Raw genomic sequence first — 21,884 nt, forward strand, 5'->3', positions numbered from 1 at the left:
GGCTGAGGCAGGCGGAGAGGCAGACTGAGAGGCAGGCTGAGGCAGGCTGAGAGGCAGGCGGAGAGGCAGGTGGAGAGGCAGGCTGAGAGGCAGGCTGAGAGGCAGGCTGAGGCAGGTGGAGAGGCAGGCTGAGAGGCAGGCTGAGAGGCAGTCTGAGAGGCAGGTGGAGAGGCAGGCTGAGGCAGGTGGAGAGGCAGGCTGAGAGGCAGGCTGAGAGGCAGGTTGAGAGGCAGGCGGAGAGGCAGGCGGAGAGGCAGGCGGAGAGGCAGGCTGAGGCAGGCGGAGAGGCAGACTGAGAGGCAGACTGAGAGGCAGGAGGAGAGGCAGGCTGACGCAGGCTGAGAGGCAGGCGGAGAGGCAGGCTGAGGCAGGCTGAGGCAGGCAGAGAGGCAGGCGGAGAGGCAGGCTGAGAGGCAGGCGGAGAGGCAGGCGGAGAGGCAGGCCCATGGTGCTGGCCTATATTTAGACCTCTTCAATGCTCAGCTGTGACCAGAGCCCAGCGCTCCTACATCAAGCTGTTACCTCGTCAAACGTGTCTTATGAATCACGGCTTGGAGACATGTTCAGTGATGCTTCTGACCTGGGATTAGTGGTGTCTCAGCCCCCCCCCCCTCACCCCCCCTCCCCAGATAGAGGGGACAGCAGGAGGGCGCAGCAGATGAAATGTATCACATGTATGTGAGGATGAAGACTCGGGGGAGGGGCCGGCACAGAGACCACTGTGCCAGACAGCTCCTAAAACCAGGGGAAACATAGTGTGTGTGTGTGTGTGTGTCTTGTTTGTTGACAGGGTGGAGATTGTACTCTGCTCTCCTAATAGCGTGTCAACAGTAAGGGCCCCAGCATCAACAGTTTGTACAAGGGCCCCAGCCTAACCAGCATAACCCGGTACTGTGTGAGGGCCAAGTTAGGCCTCAGACATCTGTCAGGAGACATGCTTGTATCCCTCTGAACCATCTCTCTGTCTCTCTGCCCTGGCCATCACACAATATCAACATTTAGATTTGCGTTTTCAGCTGATATGAAATGAATACCGGGCATGCTTTATCTGATCCAAAGGGGGATTTGAACCTGTGACCTCTTGATCAGAACTCAGATGCTCTAACCACTGAGCTGTGTCTCCCAACTGACTGGAAGGAGAACTATACTCACTTCAACTATACCTATGGATTTGTTTGTCTTTAACATGTTCTGGAGTATTCTGTGTCGCTAGGACAGAAGATGGTTTTCTCGCTGCTGAAACCAAACCAAGGTCACGCCTGTGTCTGTGTCAATACCTCCAGTCCCTCTGGAGTGCATATTAAACACGCTCTCCAGAACAATCCCTCGCGCCTAAAACCTGTTTCACACGTCTTTTAATTCTGCCCTGGTTTTTTCATTTGTTTGTTTTTAACCCCGGGCCACTGCTGGTGATTGATTGGCTGGTGGCTCGTTAATTAGCTGTGGAGCGCTGCTATTGGAGCGCCGGCCTCTTGGCCTGAGCCGAGAGTGTCAGATTACAAATCAGGGCTGCTTGATGATTTGCTGTTTTATTGGATTCTCCCATGACTGGCCAGAGGGCTCTGCCATCCTTGGAGAAGTAGGAGAGGAGAGGGGAAGGGTGGAGAGGAGAGAGGAAGGGTGGAGAGGAGACGGGACAGGAAGGGTGGAGAGGAGAGGGGAAGGGTGGAGAGCAAAGGGGAAGGGTGGAGAGCAGAGGGGAAGGGTGGAGAGCAGAGGGGAAGGGTGGAGAGGAGAGAGGAAGGGTGGAGAGGAGACGGGACAGGAAGGGTGGAGAGGAGAGGGGAAGGGTGGAGAGCAGAGGGGAAGGGTGGAGAGCAGAGGGGAAGGGTGGAGAGCAGAGGGGAAGGGTGGTGAGGAGAGAGGAAGGGTGGAGAGGGGAGAGGAAGGGTGGAGAGGAGAGGGGAGAGGAAGGGTGGAGAGGAGAGGGGAGAGGAAGGGTGGAGAGGGGAGGGGAGGGGAATCAGAATGGGATTTATTCACCATGAAAGTTTGCACAGACAAGGAATTTGCTTTGGCAGGAAGGTGCATACAATAAACATATAGGGACCTAAAATTTAAATATGTGGACTATCTATACTAAGGGTACATGAACTAGCAGTACTAAGTGGGATTAGAATAGAATTAAATATACAATAAAATAAAATATAAGTTGCCGTAAATTACAATATAAAAATACAAATATTACAAAAATACAAATGTACAAGATACAATTTTGTAATGCAGTGCAAAAAGCAGTGTGTTTGAAGCAGGAAGTCATTAGAGGAAGGGGGGAGAGGGGAGGGGAGGGGAGGAGAGGAGGATTACTGATCCCCTCAGTCACAGGCGTTTCTCCATAAGATCATTGACTGCAGCACAACAGAGATCGATACTATAAAACCATCCCTCCATACATCTCTCCTTAAGCAAGGGGAGGTGGTGAGCAGGGCTGCAGCCTGCGGACCTCCATCCCAGAGGAGGAACATCAATCAGCCCGCTGCAGGCTGGGGAGACCACGTCAACACAGGGCCACTGTTCACAATCACACGCCTGCTAATTACCTGGAGACAAACACCGTCGCCATCGCCTGCACTTGGCCCAGAGCTGACCTCCCCCACCACCCCCACCCCCCCTCCCAGACAAGCCTCTGAATTCAAAGGTTCATTCCTAGTTAACAGTGAAGACGTGTGGGCAGCCGCAAGCGGTCTGAACCCACCAATAGGGACACACTGTCTCCCCCAAGGCCCTCACCACCACCGCACAGAGCCCCTTGGTTGGAGTGGACATTTAATACCAGACATGGTGGGATACAAGGAGAGGAAGAGAGGACGACAGGGCAGGAAAGAAGGAGAAGGGAGGAGCCTCACCCCAGCCTCAGACTGATTGCTCCACAATACAATCATTGTTTTCCCCCCTTAACATGTACATGTGTCAAGACGTTTTCGTGAAATACATGTTAAATGTCCATTGAGACACATTAGACACGGTCAGTAGAGCAGCCCCAGTCCTACCATGCAATCACCTGGGGCTGCAGCTGAACACAGCAGCACAGACACACACTGACTCATCGCTGCTCTGGCTTCCTCTCTCACTTCCAGTGACAAGTCAATTGGGGAAGAAATGGTTGGTCTTTGTAGTCCAGCTACGAGGGAGAGGAGACAATTAAAGCAGAATGTCTCTTAATATACACACCTGAGGAGAGGAGGGGAGGGGAGAGAGGAGTAGGGAGTCAGGTGGCTGAGCGGTGAGGGAATCGGGCTAGTAATCTGAAGGTTGCCAGTTTGATTCCCGGCCGCGTCAAATGACGTTGTGTCCTTGGGCAAGGCACTTCACCCTACTTGCCTCGGGGGAATGTCCCTGTACTTACTGTAAGTCGCTCTGGATAAGAGCGTCCGCTAAATGACTAAATGTAAATGTAAATGTAGAAGAGGAGGGAGGAGTTGGGGAGGGGAGAGGAGGGGAGGAGAGGAGGAGGAGTAGGGGAGGGAAGGAGATGGGGAGGGAAGGGAATGGAAGGAGGAGGGGAGGAGGCAGGAGAGGAGAGATGGGGAGGGGAGGGAGAAGAGAATCCACAACAAATCATCCAGATGGACATCCAGCATTGTTCGGCTTCCCTCTGGTACCTTCCGGCAGCCTAAATATTCAATCCACAGCAGCCATTCTTCCTGTGTTGCTAATCATACCACGGCTCCGGAAGCCCTCGGTGGGCTAAACACCTGTCATGTTCACACAGGCAATTAATCCTGGACTCAACATGTGTGTGTGTGTGTGTGTGTGTGGGGGGGGGGGGTCAGTATGAGCGTGCGCTACACACACACACTACCCTGCTACACACACACACGCACACCTAGCGTGCCCCTCCACAGGTGAGAGGTAGAAGGGGCCATGTACATCCTGATTCCAGCCATTGTGCATCCTGCAAGGCAGCACCTCATAACCACATTGACACAGTGCAGGCGGCGGGAGGGCGCGGCCGCTGGAAGGACATCGTCAGGGAGCATCATCCCACACGCTGTGGCCTCCGCTGGACAGCACGCCGAGCGCCAAGCGCTGGACGCGCGCTTTCCAAGAACAAAGCAGGCCTGCGAGGAAGGCGTGCGGAGACACCGCTCGCTGCCGTTACTCCGGCCAGCAACGTCATACTGCCTAGCTCTCAGAACACTGGCTGTACATGCGCTTCCCAGCTCACCCCTAAAAACAAATCAATCTGCCTCAGGGAGATAGAAAGACAGGCAGACAGACAGAAAGAAAGAGAGAAAGAGAGAGAGAAAGAGAGAGAGAGAGAAAGAGAGAGAAAGAGAGAGAGAAAGAGAGAAAGGGCGAAAAAAAGAATGAACCAAAGAAAGAGGGCACTCTGGAGATCTCCCCAGCTCTGTAATTACTCCATTTGTACAGAGACAGACAGACAGACAGACAGACAGGCAGGCTTGTCAAATTGTGCCTGGGAATGAGGGTTAGATGTGTGAGTCCTTGTCCCTCAAGGTTAGATGTGCGAGTCTCCTTTGACTGGCACACTGGCCCAGGCCCTGCAGTGGTGGAGCTTCAGTGCCCCCTGCTGGTGACGAGAATACCCGCACCTCAGAACACAGGAGAGGAGGAGAGGAGGAGGAGGAGGAAGAGGGCGAGAGGGGAAAAGGAGTGGAGGAGGGAAGGAGCACAGGAGGAGAGATGGGGGGGGGAGGAGGGGAAGGAGGAGGAGCACAGGAGGAGAGATGGGGGGGAGGGGAGGAGGAAGAGGAGAGGAGGAGGTGAAACTCGGAAGAGTGGAGATGGAAACTCAGGAAGGGTTAAAGGGAAAGACAGAAACCTCTGGAAGGATTCAGCGAGAGCCGTGTACACACACCTCCATTTGACGTCCATGATTTCTGTGACTCAAATCGTGGGGTCCGAAAGTAATTCTGCTTTCTGAGCAATCTCTGGCCGCGCTACTGCAGAGATTCTTGTGCTTTTCCTCGTCATGCAGATAGCTCCACGCCATTAGCAGACTTGCCCTGACAACAACACTGACAAGAACACTGTGTTTCACAAACAAACAGAGTGTGCTGCTTGATTCTATCCAGGAGAATGTTTTCTGCAATAGTGTTGACTTCACACTTTCCGGAAATTATATTTGTCTTCACTTCTTCCCTCGCCTCATCTTTAATGCTGGCATAACACAATTCACCTCATCAAAACCACCAGTTCAGTTCCTGCTCCAGACAGCCTTTGGACGACCACACACTGAGTGCAGAGAACACTAGATCGGTACTGATTTGACAACAATGGAATTATAATGAAGTATACTGGTGTTTAAAAACTAAGAAAAGAAATTGTGTATTAAAGCAAACGTATTTTATAAGGCACAGGAGACAATGTAGCTGACAGTGTAAGTGGAGGTCTAATAAATCTGTGTATGTCAAATGCGTCTGGTTTTCTGTATATTCCACATTAACAGCCCAGCGCTCCATCTGCAACGAATACAGCACAGATCTCTCACTCGCTCACACATGGACACACACTCCCTCACATACACACCACACACACACACGTAGTCTGTGAGCTATGATCGCATGGACACATGCCACAGACTAGGATGCGCCCCCCCCTCCCTCCCACACACACACACACACGGCTCCCAGGACGGCTCACTCCGGCTCATGATGTGCCAGAGATATCTGAACTGCATTTGAATGAAGCAGCATCTCTCTCACACCCCCACAATGTGGCTGAGCTGCAGCCAGGCACGCTGCAGCCAGGCCCAGTGCAGCCAGGCACAGTGCAGCCAGGCACAGTGCAGCCAGGCACACTGCAGACAGGCACAGTGCAGCCAGGCACGCTACAGCCAGGCACACTGCAGCCAGGCCCGCTGCAGCCAGGCACAGTGCAGCCAGGGCCACTGCAGCCAGGGCCACTGCAACCAGGCCCACTGCAAACAGGCCCACTGCAGCCAGGCCCGCTGCAGCCAGGCCCGCTGCAGCCAGGCACGCTGCAGCAAGGCACAGTGCAAACAGGCCCACTGCAGCCAGGCCCGCTGCAGCCAGGCCCACTGCAGCCAGGGCCAGTGAAGCCAGGGCCACTGCAGCCAGGCCCAGTGCAGCCAGGCACAGTGCAGTAAGGCCCGCTGCAGCCAAGTCATCAGGTCTCTACTGGGGAAATCTGATGCACAGCCAGGGAGGGCAGGCATAGGGGCCTGTCTCACTGTTTACCTGGTGTACGGCTGGCCTGTCTTACTGTTCACCTGGTGAACTGCAAGCCTGTCTAACTGCTATCCTGTCTCACTGTTCACCTGGTGTACTGTAAGCCTGTCTCTCTGCTAGCCTGTCTCACTGTTTACCTGGTGTACGGCTGGCCTGTCTTACTGTTCACCTGGTGAACTGCAAGCCTGTCTAACTGCTAGCCTGTCTCACTGTTCACCTGGTGTACTGCTAGCCTGTCTCACTGCTAGCCTGTCTCACTGTTCACCTGGTGTACTGCTAGCCTGTCTAACCGCTAGTCTGTCTCACTGCTAATCTGTTGTACTGCTAGCCTGTCTCACTGTTCACCTGGTGTACTGCTAGCCTGTCTAACTGCTAGTCTGTCTCACTGATAATCTGTTGTACTGCTAGCCTGTCTCACTGTTCACCTGGTGTACTGCTAGCCTGTCTAACTGCTAGTCTGTCTCACTGATAATCTGTTGTACTGCTAGCCTGTCTCACTTAGCTGCTGATTTGTTAACCTGTCTTACTGCTCATACAGAGGCAGGAGACAGGGGACAGGAGATACAGAGGCAGGAGACAGGACACAGGGGACAGGAGATACAGACGCAGGACAAAGGAGACAAACAGCAGCATCTACATCAGCATGTGTACGGCAGCCCAGCGTCCAAGACTCCCACTAACAAATGCCAAGTCTGTGGAGTGTAACTGTTGTAGCATGAACACCAGACCAGGCAACACGGCCATCACAGGGATGAAAGCAGCCACAGGGTTCCCCTCTGCCCCTCCAGCCTGGTGAATTATTCATGCCTCGTAAGCCCTTTGCAAAGCAAAGTTCTCTTTTTGAGAGCTTGACAGTCACATGGAGAAACAACAACAACAAAAAATCAATCTTGGGGTATAAAATCATATTTGTGCGTCGAGAAGACAAACGTCTGGCAGGCTTTAGGACGGCTCCGTAGGTGGGTTAACCACGGGGGTTCTGGTTACCCTGGGCCAGTCTGCTGATGTCATTACGCCAGTGAGAGCGGCTCTGTCTGATTGGGTCTTGTGAGGCTGGGCAGACAGAGCTGCTCAGACCAGCATCTGCTCCCTAAGCTGCAGCAGCTCATGAGCATCACCCGTCTCTGGTATAACTCAGTAAGATAGTTGAGAGGTGAGGGGGGAGGGGGGGCTGTAGTTCAGCTCACCAATATGTTGCTAATGCATAGGCAACAGGTATCTTTTGTATTATAATTTGTTTTATATAATAATTGAATTTTTATCCAAAATAGGATTATCCATTAGGTACTCCAGCATGATGGAGAGAGGCCTGCATCCTGCAGCCTCCAGCAGCCTCCAGTCAGAGGCTGTACCCTGTAGCCTCTATCAGCTTTCAGTCAGAGGCTGTACCCTGTAGCAGCTTTCAGTCAGAGGCTGTACCCTGCAGCCTCTAGCAGCCTTCAGTCAGAGGCTGTTCCCTGCAGCCTCCAGTCAGAGCCTGTACCCTGCAGCCTCCAGTCAGAGGCTGTACCCTGCAGCCTCCAGCAGCCCCCAGTCAGAGGCTGTACCCTGCAGCTTCCAGCAGCTTCCAGCAGCCTCTAGCAGCCTTTAGCAGCCTCTAGTAGCCTCCAGTCAGAGGCTGTACCTTGCAGCTTTCAGCAGCTTCCAGCAGCCTCTAGCAGCCTTTAGCAGCCTCTAGCAGCCTCTAGTCAGAGGCTGTACCCTGCAGCTTCCAGCAGCTTCCAGCAGCCTCTAGCAGCCTCTAGCAGCCTCCGGTCAGAGGCTGTACCCTGCAAACTCCTGCGGCCTCCAGTAGCCTCTAGCAGCCTCCAGTCTGAGGCTGTAGCCTGTCATAGAGCTGAGGCACACACCAGCCTTGAGTTTGACCCGCGTAATAACTGTCCAAAGAGTGTTTGACCAATGAATACGTTGTCAGTCCTTACAAGACAAGTATGTCCAGCCCAGCCAGTCCACAGATATCTATCCGTCTGTCTGTCCATCTATCCATGCATCTTCTCACCAGTCAACCCTGTGTTAGACCTGCAGGTCCAGCGCTAGTTAGGTCAGAGTAACAAACACTCACTGTAGTAGTTAGGTCAGAGTAACAAACACTCACTGTAGTAGTTAGGTCAGAGTAACAAACACTCACTGTAGTAGTTAGGTCAGAGTAACAAACACTCACTGTAGTAGTTAGGTCAGAGTAACAAACACTCACTGTAGTAGTTAGGTCAGAGTAACAAACACTCACTGTAGTAGTTAGGTCAGAGTAACAAACACTCACTGTAGTAGTTAGGTCAGAGTAACAAACACTCACTGTAGTAGTTAGGTCAGAGTAACAAACAGATACTGTTTGGAGTCAGATGGCTGAGCAGTTAGGGAATCGGGCTATTAATCAGAAGGTTGTCATTTCGATTCCTGGCCGTGCAAAATTTACGTTGTGTCCTTGGGCAAATGACGTTGTGTCCTTGGGCACATGACGTTGTGTCCTTGGGCAAGGCACTTCACTCTACTTGCCGCGTGGGGAATGTCCCTGTACTTACTGTAAGTCGCTCTGGATAAGAGCGTCTGCTAAATGTAAATGTAAACAAACACTCACTGTAGTATCCGTACAGCACCGTGTCCTCTATGTGTCCTCTGGTCTTGTTGTTGGCTGCCCAGTCCTGGAATAACAACACACAAGATTACCAGAAACCAGCTAGCTAGCTAGCACCCAATTAGCCTACAAGCCCAAACTGGTAAAGATGCCTGAGCTAAGTCAATGGATTGTTTTGATTAAATCAACATGATGCAGGCGTTTAAGGTCAAATATTGAGTGGTTTAGTAAGTGCTTAGTGATATTATAAACACAATATCATTTTCAAGCGGGATAAAAAGGATGTAGTGATGGTAGCAAAGGAAAGAACGTTTAATGGGCAAGGTCGTCAGGAATCGCTAACAGCCATGAATATTCATGAGGTATTGACATTTTGAGGTCCACCCTAGCTCTGGTGCTGGGCCCAGGATAGGTGAGGGCCTTCCCACCAACACAGCCTGGAGGATGGCATTTCAGCCATCACTGACTTTTTAATCAGACGTGTGTGTGTGTGTGTGTGTGTGTGTGTGTGTGTGTGTGTGTGTGTGTGTGTGTGTGTGTGTGTGTGTGTGTGTGTGTGTGTGTGTGTGTGAGAGAGAGAATATGCGTGAGAATGTGTATGTGTGTATATGTGTTTGAGAGTGTGTGTGAATATGCAAGTATGTGTGAGAATGTGTGTGTGTGACTGTATGTGTGTGTTTGTTTGTTTGTGTGTGTCTGTTTGTGTGTGTCTGTGTGTGTATGTGTGTATGTGAGTGTGTATGTAAATATGTGAGTGTGTGTGTGTGTATATGCCCATCAAAAGGTGACCTGCCATGCCTACAGCTTCTCCCAGCAGCTCTAAATGCCAGAGAGAGCCTGTCTCCCTGTAGAGCTGGTCACCTGTCTGTCTCCCTGTAGAGCTGGTCACCCCTGTCTGTCTCCCTGTAGAGCTGGTCACCTGTCTGTCTCCCTGTAGAGCTGGTCACCTGTCTGTCTCCCTGCAGAGCTGGTCACCACTGTCTGTCTCCCTGTAGAGCTGGTCACCTGTCTGTCTCCCTGTAGAGCTGGTCACCTGTCTGTCTCCCTGTAGAGCTGGTCACCTGTCTGTCTCCCTGCAGAGCTGGTCACCACTGTCTGTCTCCCTGTAGAGCTGGTCACCTGTCTGTCTCCCTGTAGAGCTGGTCACCTGTCTGTCTCCCTGTAGAGCTGGTCACCTGCCTGTCTGTCTCCCTGTAGAGCTGGTCACCTGACTGTCTCCCTGTAGAGCTGGTCACCACTGTCTGTCTCCCTGTAGAGCTGGTCACCACTGTCTGTCTCCCTGTAGAGCTGGTCACCTGTCTGTCTGTCTCCCTGTAGAGCTGGTCACCTGACTGTCTCCCTGTAGAGCTGGTCACCACTGTCTGTCTCCCTGTAGAGCTGGTCACCTGTCTGTCTCCCTGTAGAGCTGGTCACCTGTCTGTCTCCCTGTAGAGCTGGTCACCTGTCTGTCTCCCTGTAGAGCTGGTCACCTGTCTGTCTCCCTGTAGAGCTGGTCACCTGTCTGTCTCCCTGTAGAGCTGGTCACCTGCCTGTCTGTCTCCCTGTAGAGCTGGTCACCTGACTGTCTCCCTGTAGAGCTGGTCACCACTGTCTGTCTCCCTGTAGAGCTGGTCACCTGTCTGTCTCCCTGTAGAACTGGTCACCTGTCTGTCTCCCTGTAGAGCTGGTCACCTGTCTGTCTCCCTGTAGAGCTGGTCACCTGTCTGTCTCCCTGTAGAACTGGTCACCTGACTGTCTCTCTGTAGAGCTGGTCACCTGTCTGTCTCCCTGTAGAACTGGTCACCTGTCTGTCTCCCTGTAGAGCTGGTCACCTGTCTGTCTCCCTGTAGAGCTGGTCACCTGTCTGTCTCCCTGTAGAACTGGTCACCTGTCTGTCTCCCTGTAGAGCTGGTCACCTGTCTGTCTCCCTGTAGAGCTGGTCACCTGTCTGTCTCCCTGTAGAGCTGGTCACCTGCCTGTCTGTCTCCCTGTAGAGCTGGTCACCACTGTCTGTCTCCCTGTAGAGCTGGTCACCTGCCTGTCTGTCTCCCTGTAGAGCTGGTCACCTGTCTGTCTCCCTGCAGAGCTGGTCACCCGTCTGTCTCCCTGTAGAGCTGGTCACCTTTCTGTCTCCCTGTAGAGCTGGTCACCTGTCTGTCTCCCTGTAGAGCTGGTCACCTGACTGTCTCCCTGTAGAGCTGGTCACCTGTCTGTCTCCCTGTAGAACTGGTCACCTGTCTGTCTCCCTGTAGAGCTGGTCACCTGTCTGTCTCCCTGTAGAGCTGGTCACCTGTCTGTCTCCCTGTAGAACTGGTCACCTGCCTGTATCCCTGTAGAGCTGGTCACCTGTCTGTCTCCCTGTAGAGCTGGTCACCTGTCTATCCCTGTAGAGCTGGTCACCTGTCTGTCTGTCTCCCTGTAGAGCTGGTCACCTGTCTGTATCCCTGTAGAGCTGGTCACCTGTCTGTCTCCCTGTAGAGCTGGTCACCTGTCTATCCCTGTAGAGCTGGTCACCTGTCTGTCTCCCTGTAGAGCTGGTCACCTGTCTATCCCTGTAGAGCTGGTCACCTGTCTATCCCTGTAGAGCTGGTCACCTGTCTATCCCTGTAGAGCTGGTCACCTGTCTGTCTCCCTGTAGAGCTGGTCACCTGTCTGTCTCCCTGTAGAGCTGGTCACCTGTCTGTCTCCCTGTAGAGCTGGTCACCTGTCTGTCTCCCTGTAGAACTGGTCACCTGTCTGTCTCCCTGTAGAACTGGTCACCTGTCTGTCTCTCTGTAGAGCTGGTCACCTGTCTGTCACTCTGTAGAGCTGGTCACCTGTCTGTCTCCCTGTAGAGCTGGTCACCTGTCTGTCTCCCTGTAGAGCTGGTCACTCCTGCCTGCTTACCAACAATCTCTAAAGAGCTTCACCAATACTTACTCAGCATCCAATCGGTCATTTAAAGATTTCATAAATGTTCATAAAATATAGTTGGCACACAATGCAATAGACCATTTCCTGTTCAATGAGACTAACCTCCATAACCTTTCATTCTCCCTTCTATGTTGCGCATCGGTCACAAGACCCCAAACCTTACCAGACTTGAGCTCAATCTAATAAGAATAAGAGTTAAACTAGAAGCTCCCTCACCCATCCTCTCGTTAAGCTACGGCCTAGTCTGTGGATGTGGCTGCCGGGGTACAACTCTTCCCTGCCCTCTGTGTTTAACAACCTCCTCTGTGGTCTGATGCCCGTACCTTGTAGGTGCCATTGGGGTTTTTCATGTAGGAGACCAGGAAGATGTCCACAGGAAGCAGGGCAGATGTTATCAGAGCGATGGCCAGAGCACAGATGGCGGTGATGGTTGAGATGACCTCGCTCTCCTGACGGCTTTGGTACTTCCTGATGTAGACCCAACAGAACACCAGGATCACCTGGACAAGGCAGACACACCAACACAGTTAGGGTCGTGTTATGGCTAGCTAATAAACTCTGCAATAGGGTTACACACACAAGCGAACATTATGAAACGTATTAATGTGTTTGTCTTACAATCATCGGTGCTAGTGCTTTACCAGAAGATAAATATACACAATTATTTACACAAGAATCAGTTCCAAACGACCCTGTCACACGGATGTTATGGCTACCTGGGAGTTACCTGTCAGAGGACAACAGATGACTGAAGTAGAGGACTACCAGGAAAGTTCAATCCAGTTGACATTTAATTGCAGTGTGAGATCGGTCTATCTAGCTAAACCATTTACTGAGGCCATTACATAATACGATGGGCCAAATTTCTAAGGATATCCCCTTGATGGATGATTTAGCTCATTTGTTACTTTGAGTTGTGTGATACTAAACGGACGTCAGAGAGAGGTTGTTAGGGTAATGGTTTGCAGACTTATTAGCTGGAACTGAACAGCCGTGCTCCACATCTACAAGGTCGTATTCCAGACACACAGGCGATGAGCGGGCGCTGTTAAAACCTTTCCGTGCATTTTAAGCGATGTCATTCCGAGACAGGATCAATTAAAGGTCCATACACTTAATCCTCACACAGCTTGTTTTGCCAGGTGATGTCACAGGCTTGGCATCCTAATCTAGGACGCATCGAGAGGATTGAGTGAACAAATAAGTGAAGCGAAAGAAGACAGAAATAAACATGTTCCTCTTTCACATGCAAATATAACCACGAAGACGTGCGAGATAAGGAACTAAAAGTTGACCCTAATGGTTGAGTTCGGTGTGTGTGGTTTGATTTCCAGCTTGCTTTCTGAGCTAGCTTGCTGACTGTGGTCATGTGACAATCCAAAGACTGATAATTATAGATAACTAGCTAAGCTAATGCCAACTGTGACAGTTCGAGCTCACCTTATGAATTTCATAAAGCTAGTGTCAGTGACAGTCATCTGCACGAAAAGATGGCAATAACAATATACTTTAGAGCCATACTATAGCTCTCCTACTAGTAGCACTATTAACAAGTATGGCAAGATAGCTTGCTAACTAGCACTAGCAGCTTACACGGCCAGCTAGCTGCTAGCCTAGGCCATGAAGCACTGGAGCTTATGCCTCACATGTTCCCTCCAAAGCAAATATGATACCATGTATGCAGACCAATATCTAGATGAATTACACTACTTAAGAGCGCTTACCAGGAGAACGAGGGTGAAAATAGTCCAGCCGAGGGCTGACTCCGAGATCAGCGACAGATCAGCCATCTTCACTGTTCACTTCCTGAAACAAAGTAAACACAGAACATGTGCTTCTGTTGATACCGGGAGGGGGCGGAGACACGTATGGTGGCAAATCGAAGCTCTGAAATGTTTTTTAATATGGAAATTATATATATATATATATATATATATATACAGCATCTTTATTTTATTTTACTAGCTATTTAAATTAGAAATCAAGCGCAGCCCACACCATTCTTTTAAAGAATATACTTGTCACATCACAACACGTGTTGTGATATGTGATGCATATCACATGCATATGGATAAGTGATGCATACATCACTTATCCATGTCACAGCGTGGCTAAAACGATTTAAATCCAATTTGGAATAAAAAATACCTATAGGCCTATATGAGGTTCTTATGAAAACAGGACGTATCTGGAACATGCACCCATCCTATCATAATGTAATCAATTAATAAAAATGATGATTTATATCTCAAACCATTTCAAATGATAAGAGTCTTTGGAGGACCGATCACCAACTTTGTCCTCAGTTTTTTTTAATGATTTCTTGACCTTGATGTCACTGAAGTAGTCATTTTGGCACATATCCAGTCCAGACCAATCCGTTTATGTTCCCAATTCAGATTGAGGGACAGTTTAAAAGCCACATTTAATTCCCTTCTTCATCACGAGTCCCGCACGCCAAAATACAAAACATTAAAAACTTCCGAACTGCAATGTTCTCATGTCGGTGCAAGACGATATTTATTTTCGACGCGGTTCAAAACCAAGTTTCAAACTGATCACTTGTGATGTAAACAGGTGAGCATGTAGCTTACACACATAAGCCGCCACTTGTGATGGAAACAGCATGTAGGCACATCAAAGCAGCCTCTTCCCATAATATAACCTTGACAGAGCAACTTTGTTACCGTGTTTTGTCGAGTAACTCACTTTCCAAACCTTCTCCTCATTGATATGCACCATACACCTGCAGTCACTCTCATTTTAATTACTTCTCACCACTCACTGCCTCCGCCACTGCTAGCAGAGGAATAAAAGGAACGCTGTCTGGTTTTAATAGGCGTAATTACAAATGTGAAAGGTGTAAGTTAATAGCACTTTCCGATGAGTGAAGGCAGGAGTTTTTGGCGAGCGTGCATGCATCCGCATAAGGAAGTACAGCGGTGATGAGACACCGAGCTGCTATCCAGAACCAGCTTTCTCTGCTCTAATGATGGATGATCCAGGACTCCTTTGCTCTGCTACATTTCCGGTGCCATCTATACCTGTTTGTCGTGGCTTAATTTTGAAGTCTACTTTTAAATATAAAGTCTTGTCAAATTGTCTAGGTGGCCTAGGTGAAGACTTCGTAACAGGACATGTATCTCACTGACCTGCACTTTACCAGCCTAGCACCAAAGGAGCACCTGCTACACATGTTGTTCGTAAAGCACTATATGTACTATATAATAAAGGATATTCGATCTTTGGTCACAGAGCTCAGTTGAAAAATGTACCAATGCAGTTTAGAAAGAAGGATAGATTCATTGAGCCTATATGTTGGAGCCAGCTCCTGGTTTGAAGGGTTCAGCCAGTAACGTGTTCTACGTGATACGCAGGCATATACCATAAGCCTGAGTCAGGTGGCTGCGCGGTTAGGGAATCGGACTAGTAATCTGAAGGTTGCCAGTTCAATTCCCGGCCGTGCTAAATTAAGTTGTGTCCCGTGGGCAAGGCACTTCACCCTACTTGCCTCGGGAGAATGTCCCTGTACTTACTGTAAGTCGCTCTGGATAAGAGCGTCTGCTAAATGACTAAATGTAGATATGCCAGCAAGGATGCCCCTCCCTCTTTAAAATAAGTAATGCAGCACATTCAGGATGATACTTGTTGTTGTGTCTCATCACCGCTTTCCTTTGTCGTCTGACAAACTACTACGCTTTGGTCTCAGATTCCAGCACCAGTGTAGTCAAGGCCCACGACTTCAGCCATGAGAAAAACTAAAGAAGAACAGGTTGAAAGTCCAATGTTAGGGCTGGGTGTGTGGAAATGTAAACACATTTTGGCAATATAACCATGTACTGTATTTCTACATTGAACAGACACGGCGGATAATTGGTCCAGTACCTAAGCTTAGATTTATAAAGGTAAACATGTCTGGAACATCATAACATTACTCTCATCGTAGTGAGAAGCCCACAGACTGGATGCTCCTGGTCAAACTGATTCGGACAGTTGCTAGGGTGAGTATGCAGCCAGTGGGAGGTGAACGTGATGGACAGAGACACATGTTAATTGCTTCCGGCTTATCAAGCTGTCCACAAGCTACAGCTGCAGTGTAGATGGGGTTACCACCCAGAGAGTCCCACTGCCAGGCCCGGCAAGGTCTTCCCTCCAGGTCCAATCCTGACATCACAGAAGTATCCAGGTGTCCGTGGGAGCTGGACAGGAGTTTGTTTGTGTCTCTGTCTTGTCAAGTGGCGTTCGGCAATGATGAGGGAATGAAGGACAACAGGTCGCAATTGACCGTCCCGCAAACAAAAGAAGCTACGGATTTCTTTGTCCTCCGTCTGACTCTATATATTGAGTTTGTATTCAATGAAGGCCCATATGAGCACTTTACTTTAGAGGATGAATGAGGCACCCTGATGTCTGTGGTTTGTATGGCGTAGACAGCCCATTACTTTCTCTATGGAGACAATGGAGGGGGAATATAACTGTTTGTTTCTCCCCACAGAGCCAAGATGAAGTGTGCTTTCTGCTGAACGCTTTAGTCAACAAACACGGTCCTTTGTCATGCACGAGCTACAGAGGTTGAGTTGTGTACACGCTTATGTTTACATTGGATAGGTATGCAATCAACTGTCTTTATGCTGGGCACATTATATTACAACATATATTACACACGGCAAACAGAACATTTGTGTGTTTCTTTTTTTTCATGCCCTTTTACTGCGCCTTGTGATTGTGAACATGAGTGATTGGAATCATTGTATTCAATTTCGTAAATGGCTGAGAAAAGCAGGACAGGTGTTTTTGAGATCCCCTCAGGCAGCGACAGCTTGAACGCTGACACAAAGGACAACACCGCAGTGGTGCAGCGCTCCCCTCACACTGCAGGTGGACCAAACAATGGCACCGACAGCTAATGTGTTTGCTGATTTTCAGAGCTTGGCTACATACAAAAGGCATCACAAACACACACAGAGAGGCACACCTGTGGTTAAAAGACAAAGGTGTTGTCCTAGATCGTAGGCAGAGAGAATAAAGTCAACACGCCTGAGCTGACACAGGAAGTTATCAAATCAAATTGACAACAATATTGCTGCAATATTGCTGATTGTGCAACCAGTAGCTAAAGTTGAACCAGTAGCTGAAAGTGCAACAAGTAGCTGAAGTGACTATTGTGAGTGTCGACAGTGTATCAATGTCCATGTCCATTCAGAAGCCTTATGGCCCTTGGAAAGAAACTGTTCTCCAGTCTGCGTGTGTGAGACCGAATGCTTCAGTATCGCCTGCCAGAAGGCAACGGGGTAAAAAGACTGAAAGATGGGTGGTAACAGTCTCTTAGAATCCTGCCAGCTTTCCTGAGGCATCGTGTTTGGTAGGTGTCCTGTAGGGCTGGGAGCTTCCTGCCCATGATGAACTCAGCAGACCTGACCACACTACATAGGGCCTTGCGGTCCCTGTCTGTGCAGCTCCCATACCACACTGTGATGCAACCAGCCAGTATGCTCTCTATAGTGCATCTGTAAAAGTTAGTGAGGATGACTGAGTCCATGCCAAACGTCTTCAGTCTCCTCAAGAAGAAGAGGCGTTTCAGGGCCGCTTTGACCACCTTGTCTGTGTGAACAGACCAGGTGAGGTCATTATACAAGCAATGTCATAGAGGCTTCACAGCTGTCCACAGACCAAAGTCCCAGATCCACACTGAACCCTCGGAGGAGAGCAGGAGGTCACTTGTCCCTCTGGCCCAGCTCTCCCCAGCCCCAACTCTCTGCAGGGCTACAGCCTCCCTGGACCCCGGAGAGAAAGGAGCAGAACAAGCCAGCAGGTGGAGAGGGGGGACAGGGGAGGAAGGGGAAGGAAGGGGAGAGGGGGAGGGACAAGACAGGGGGAGGATGGAAGAAGAGGAAAGACAGAGGGGGAGGGGGGGAAGAGGGGGGGAGGAAGGAGAGAGGGGAGGATGAGAAAGGAGGGGGATGAGGGGATGGTTGGGAGGAGATGGGGGAAGGAAGGGGAGAGGGGGAGGTTGGGAGGAGAAGGGAAAGAGGTATAGAGGGGAATGATGGGAAAGGGGGGAGAGGGGAAGATGAGAGAAAAGAGGGGGATGTAGGTATGGATGCGAAGGATGGAAGGAGAGAGGGGGAGGAAGGAGAGAGAGGAAAGATGAGATGGGGTGGTTGCATGTCTATCTTGTGGAGTTTAGCATATCCTGGTTACATTTATGAGAGATTAATCAATACACCAACTGGCCAGGTAATTAAACTTGAAAAATAATGATTACCCTCCAAAATACACCAACTCTTTCAAGAACTAGACAGTAATGTGAATGTTTAGTAAAATACAAAATCAAAACTTTGGGGAACTCAGTTAGGCATTTTTTATATTACTATGATACTATTTTGTCAATATATATATTTACTTTGACATGAAACTAATATGCTTGATGAACTGTACCTGAACTTGACCTCAACCGCGGACGAGCAGTTAGCCTGCACATCATGCTCTGCGGTTTTAATGCGTTTCCAGTTAATCAGTGAATTCTTTGAGAGAAACTATTAATTCTCAACGTTAATGATTTGCTTTAAGTAAATTTCATTTAATCGAAATCTTCATTTATATATATATATATATATATATATATATATAAACAGTTATACAGTGACAGCTTCACTGAAGCACTGTGTACAAGAGATTGCAAAACATTCTCGTGGCCTTTGGGTCTGTGACAAAAATAGTCCTCAACTCCTATGGAAGGATCGAGCTGTTGAGTGTGACATTACGGTGGTAAAGAGGCCTATACATTCTCGTTATAATTTTGTATTTTATTTAATGGTTTTATTATAAATTTATTTTGCCATGTGACCCAACACCCTACACAGTTGATTAAACAACGAAGAGGTAGGCAAATTATTTTGACCAAATGCTATTCAGAATGCCTAGCCTATTTCATCTGTAAATCTATGAAACAACGTCCTATTGCCTTTGACAACTAGTTTTCTTATTATGGTTTACCAATTCAATCAATACAATAATAATAATAACTTACTCTGCTTGCGCTACGAAATTGATCTACGAAACACTTAACAAACGTGACTTGAATGTAGAGAACGTGTTGTTCATTTTTTCTTATTGAAACTCCTGTCCTTTCTCTATAAAATATTAAACCTCACGTCGGATCCTGCCGGCTTTCAGTAATTCCTTGCGCCGGTTGAGGTGCTCTATGTATCTTAGTTTTGACTGAAGGGGAGGGTCACTGGCAGAGACTAATAAGGACTGGGATCCAGCCTGAGTCCACATTCTCACTTTAATTTCCAAGTCCTACTTTGGAATAGCTGATAACTTGAAGATGCGTTTCGTTTATGGATTGTTCTTTTAGGCTGTAGTGGGAAACTTTCCATGCAATTGTAAGTAGCGCAACTGATTTGATGTCTTACACTTATAATTTACACATTAAATAATGGGGGCTGTTTATAATTTCCATCTATAATTTAATGGACTGATTGGCGATCTGCTAGTAATTTGTTGTTTGGCACAGAAGGGGATTTTGCGCATGCACCGCGTGAAGAGTTGGAAGTTGTGCGCTTTAACGGGACAGTTATGTGTAGTTTCAGTAGCACTTGTCGAGATTTATGGTCCCTCCGTTATGAGTGGAAAACATGCTCGTGGATTGTAACACCGTACACACATGTAACGCGGGGTGGTTTCTATTCAAACAGAATGAATGCTGCTTTTAAATACTGTAGCTTAATGTGCAATTGGAATCATAACGTGAGTCATTTATTCCGTTTCGCTGTTTGTGAAATTCCATTCGTTGATTTCACTTACCCAAGTTTGGGTCTTATTTAGTACCGGACACCTATCGTTAAAACCTCAAGGTGGGCAGAAAAAGCCTAACCTTGTCCGCCTGTCCGACATGTCCGGTGAGGTTATACGGTTTACTGTCGTGCGCGCGATTTCAGAGTGGTCCATGATAAAACTTCTTTCACAGATCTCCATGTACAGGAAGATACCGTAATCGTGCATGTCAGTGTTTTCCACTAAAACAACGTCCACTTTATTTTTGTTGCCCTATAATTGTATACTATGGACTACCACTACTCCTGTGTATGTATATGCGTGTCCGCTCAACTGTGTTCTCGCAGGCGCCAGGAAGGGTGAGTATCCACGCTTACTGCAGACCAGCTCAGGGGCAGAGAGGTGGTAACAGTTGCCAGGACACCAAGCTGAGGAGCCTGGCTGTATATCCTCGGGTTAAACGGCCTGCAGGCTGTTCAAATAGCTTTCAGGTGGTAGATGACACCCGAGACCCCAACACCAAGTTCTGCAACAGCCTGTGTTGTAATGCATGTTGTGTATCCTCTTGGAAGTGGAGCAGATGAACTCGATCAGCGGACTTTATCAACAAGTAGAAGATTTGGCGTTTGGTGTTTTGTGAAGCAGAACCCGCAGTACTGAAGTGCATAATCATTTAAACGTTGTAACCAACTCTACTTTAGCACCCTCTAGATTAGCGGGCCCATGTGTAACTGTGTATCACGTCACGTGGAGTGTTACACGCCACAACAGTGTGTGTTTACCTCCAGGTTTCCAAGAGCTCTGATTTCCTAGAGACAGAGGAGCCATGAACTGCCTGCTAAGATGGACTCTCTTCCTCTGGATAGTAAATTCCCTTCCTTGCACTGTGGGGATGGCGGTGAATGAGAGACCTGGTACGTGTCCAAGGCTGTCAACACTTTGCCCTCAAGACACCCTTTCTTTAGAAATATGTTTTGAGAACCTGGAGGGGACTTTTTATGACTGAAGTTCTCCTCTCTTAGCACAGGCACCAGCCATTAGACTAACTAACACCACCCCTCCTATTCTCTAGATAAGTCCTGTCCATCTCTGAAGTTGGAAGAAGGGCGATTTTCGGAAGTTTTGAACGGCACGTTAGAATTCACAGGTGAGTATTCCGTCTGGACTCTCAGAAGGATCCTGACACTATAGAGGTCAGGTGATCATGTGGTCTGAACCCGGGGTTGAAGGGTCACAGAGTGATACGACCTGTACAAAGTGTTGACGCTATCCTTCTCCTCATTGATGTGCTGTGGTGTTTACTGTAACAGATCGGATTGTAATTCATACTTGGATGTAAGTCAAAAGATTAAAAGATGAGGTGTTTTAATATGTAATCATTTTCTCTGCAGAGTTTGATAGGAATCAAAGAGCCTTCACTGTTCTGTTCTCTGATGGAGAACTTCACTGTTCTGTTCTCTGATGTTGTGGAGCATCAAAGTGTCCCCCTGCTGACCCTCCCTCCTCTCCCTCCTCTCCCTCCTCTCTCTCCTCTCTCTCCTCTCCCTCCTCTCTCTCCTCTCCCTCCTCTCCCTCCTCTCCCTCCTCTCCCTCCTCTCCCTCCTCTCTCTCCTCTCCTCTCCCTCCTCTCTCTCCTCTCCCTCCTCTCTCTCCTCTCCCTCCTCTCTCTCCTCTCCCTCCTCTCTCTCCTCTCCCTCCTCTCTCTCCTCTCCCTCCTCTCTCTCCTCTCCCTCCTCTCTCTCCTCTCCTCTCCCTCCTCTCTCTCCTCTCCCTCCTCTCTCTCCTCTCCCTCCTCTCTCCTCTCCCTCCTCTCCCTCCTCTCTCTCCTCTCTCTCCTTTCCCTCCTCTCTCCCCCCTCTCCCTCCTCTCTCCCCCCTCTCTCTCCTCTCCCTCCTCTCCCTCCTCTCTCTCCTCTCTCTCCTTTCCCTCCTCTCTCTCCTCTCCCTCCTCTCTCCCCCCTCTCTCTCCTCTCCCTCCTCTCCCTCCTCTCTCTCCTCTCTCTCCTTTCCCTCCTCTCTCCCCCCTCTCCCTCCTCTCTCTCCTCACCCTCCTCTCTCTCCTCTCCCTCCTCTCGTCCCCCTCTCTCTCCTCTCCCTCCTCTCTCTCCTTTCCTCTCTCTCCTCTCCCTCCCCTCTCTGCTCACCCTCCTCTCTCTCTTCTCCTCTCCCTCCTCTCCCTCCTCTCTCTCCTCACCCTCCTCTCTCTCCTCTCCCTCCTCTCTCCTCTCTCTCCTCACCCTCCTCTCTCTCCTCTCCTCTCCCTCCTCTCTCTTCTCACCCTCCTCACTCTCCTCACCCTCCTCTCCCTCCTATCCCTCCTATCCCTCCTCTCTCTCCTCTCCCTCCTCTCTCTCCTTTCCTCTCCCTCCTCTCTCTCCTCTCCCTCCTCTCTCCCCCCTCTCTCCTCTCCCTCCTCTCCCTCCTCACCCTCCTCTCCCTCTTCTCTCTCCTCTCCCTCCTGTCTCTCCTCTCCCTCCTCTCCCTCCT

At 49.4% G+C, this 21,884-nt stretch overlaps 1 protein-coding gene across 1 annotated transcript in view; it reads right to left on the reverse strand.

Annotated features, from left to right (window-relative positions):
• Positions 1-13,418, reverse strand: part of lmbrd1 (LMBR1 domain containing 1) — a 71,132-nt gene extending 57,714 nt beyond the window's left edge. The window contains 3 exon segments of the mRNA XM_067236473.1: positions 8,731-8,794; positions 11,943-12,119; positions 13,344-13,418. Of these exon segments, the coding sequence (XP_067092574.1) occupies positions 8,731-8,794; positions 11,943-12,119; positions 13,344-13,409 (307 nt within the window). The 5' untranslated portion in view covers positions 13,410-13,418.
• Between the last annotated feature and the right edge of the window lie 8,466 nt (positions 13,419-21,884).

The sequence above is a fragment of the Osmerus mordax genome, chromosome 5, assembly GCF_038355195.1.
Source record: "Osmerus mordax isolate fOsmMor3 chromosome 5, fOsmMor3.pri, whole genome shotgun sequence".
Classification (NCBI taxonomy): domain Eukaryota; kingdom Metazoa; phylum Chordata; class Actinopteri; order Osmeriformes; family Osmeridae; genus Osmerus; species Osmerus mordax.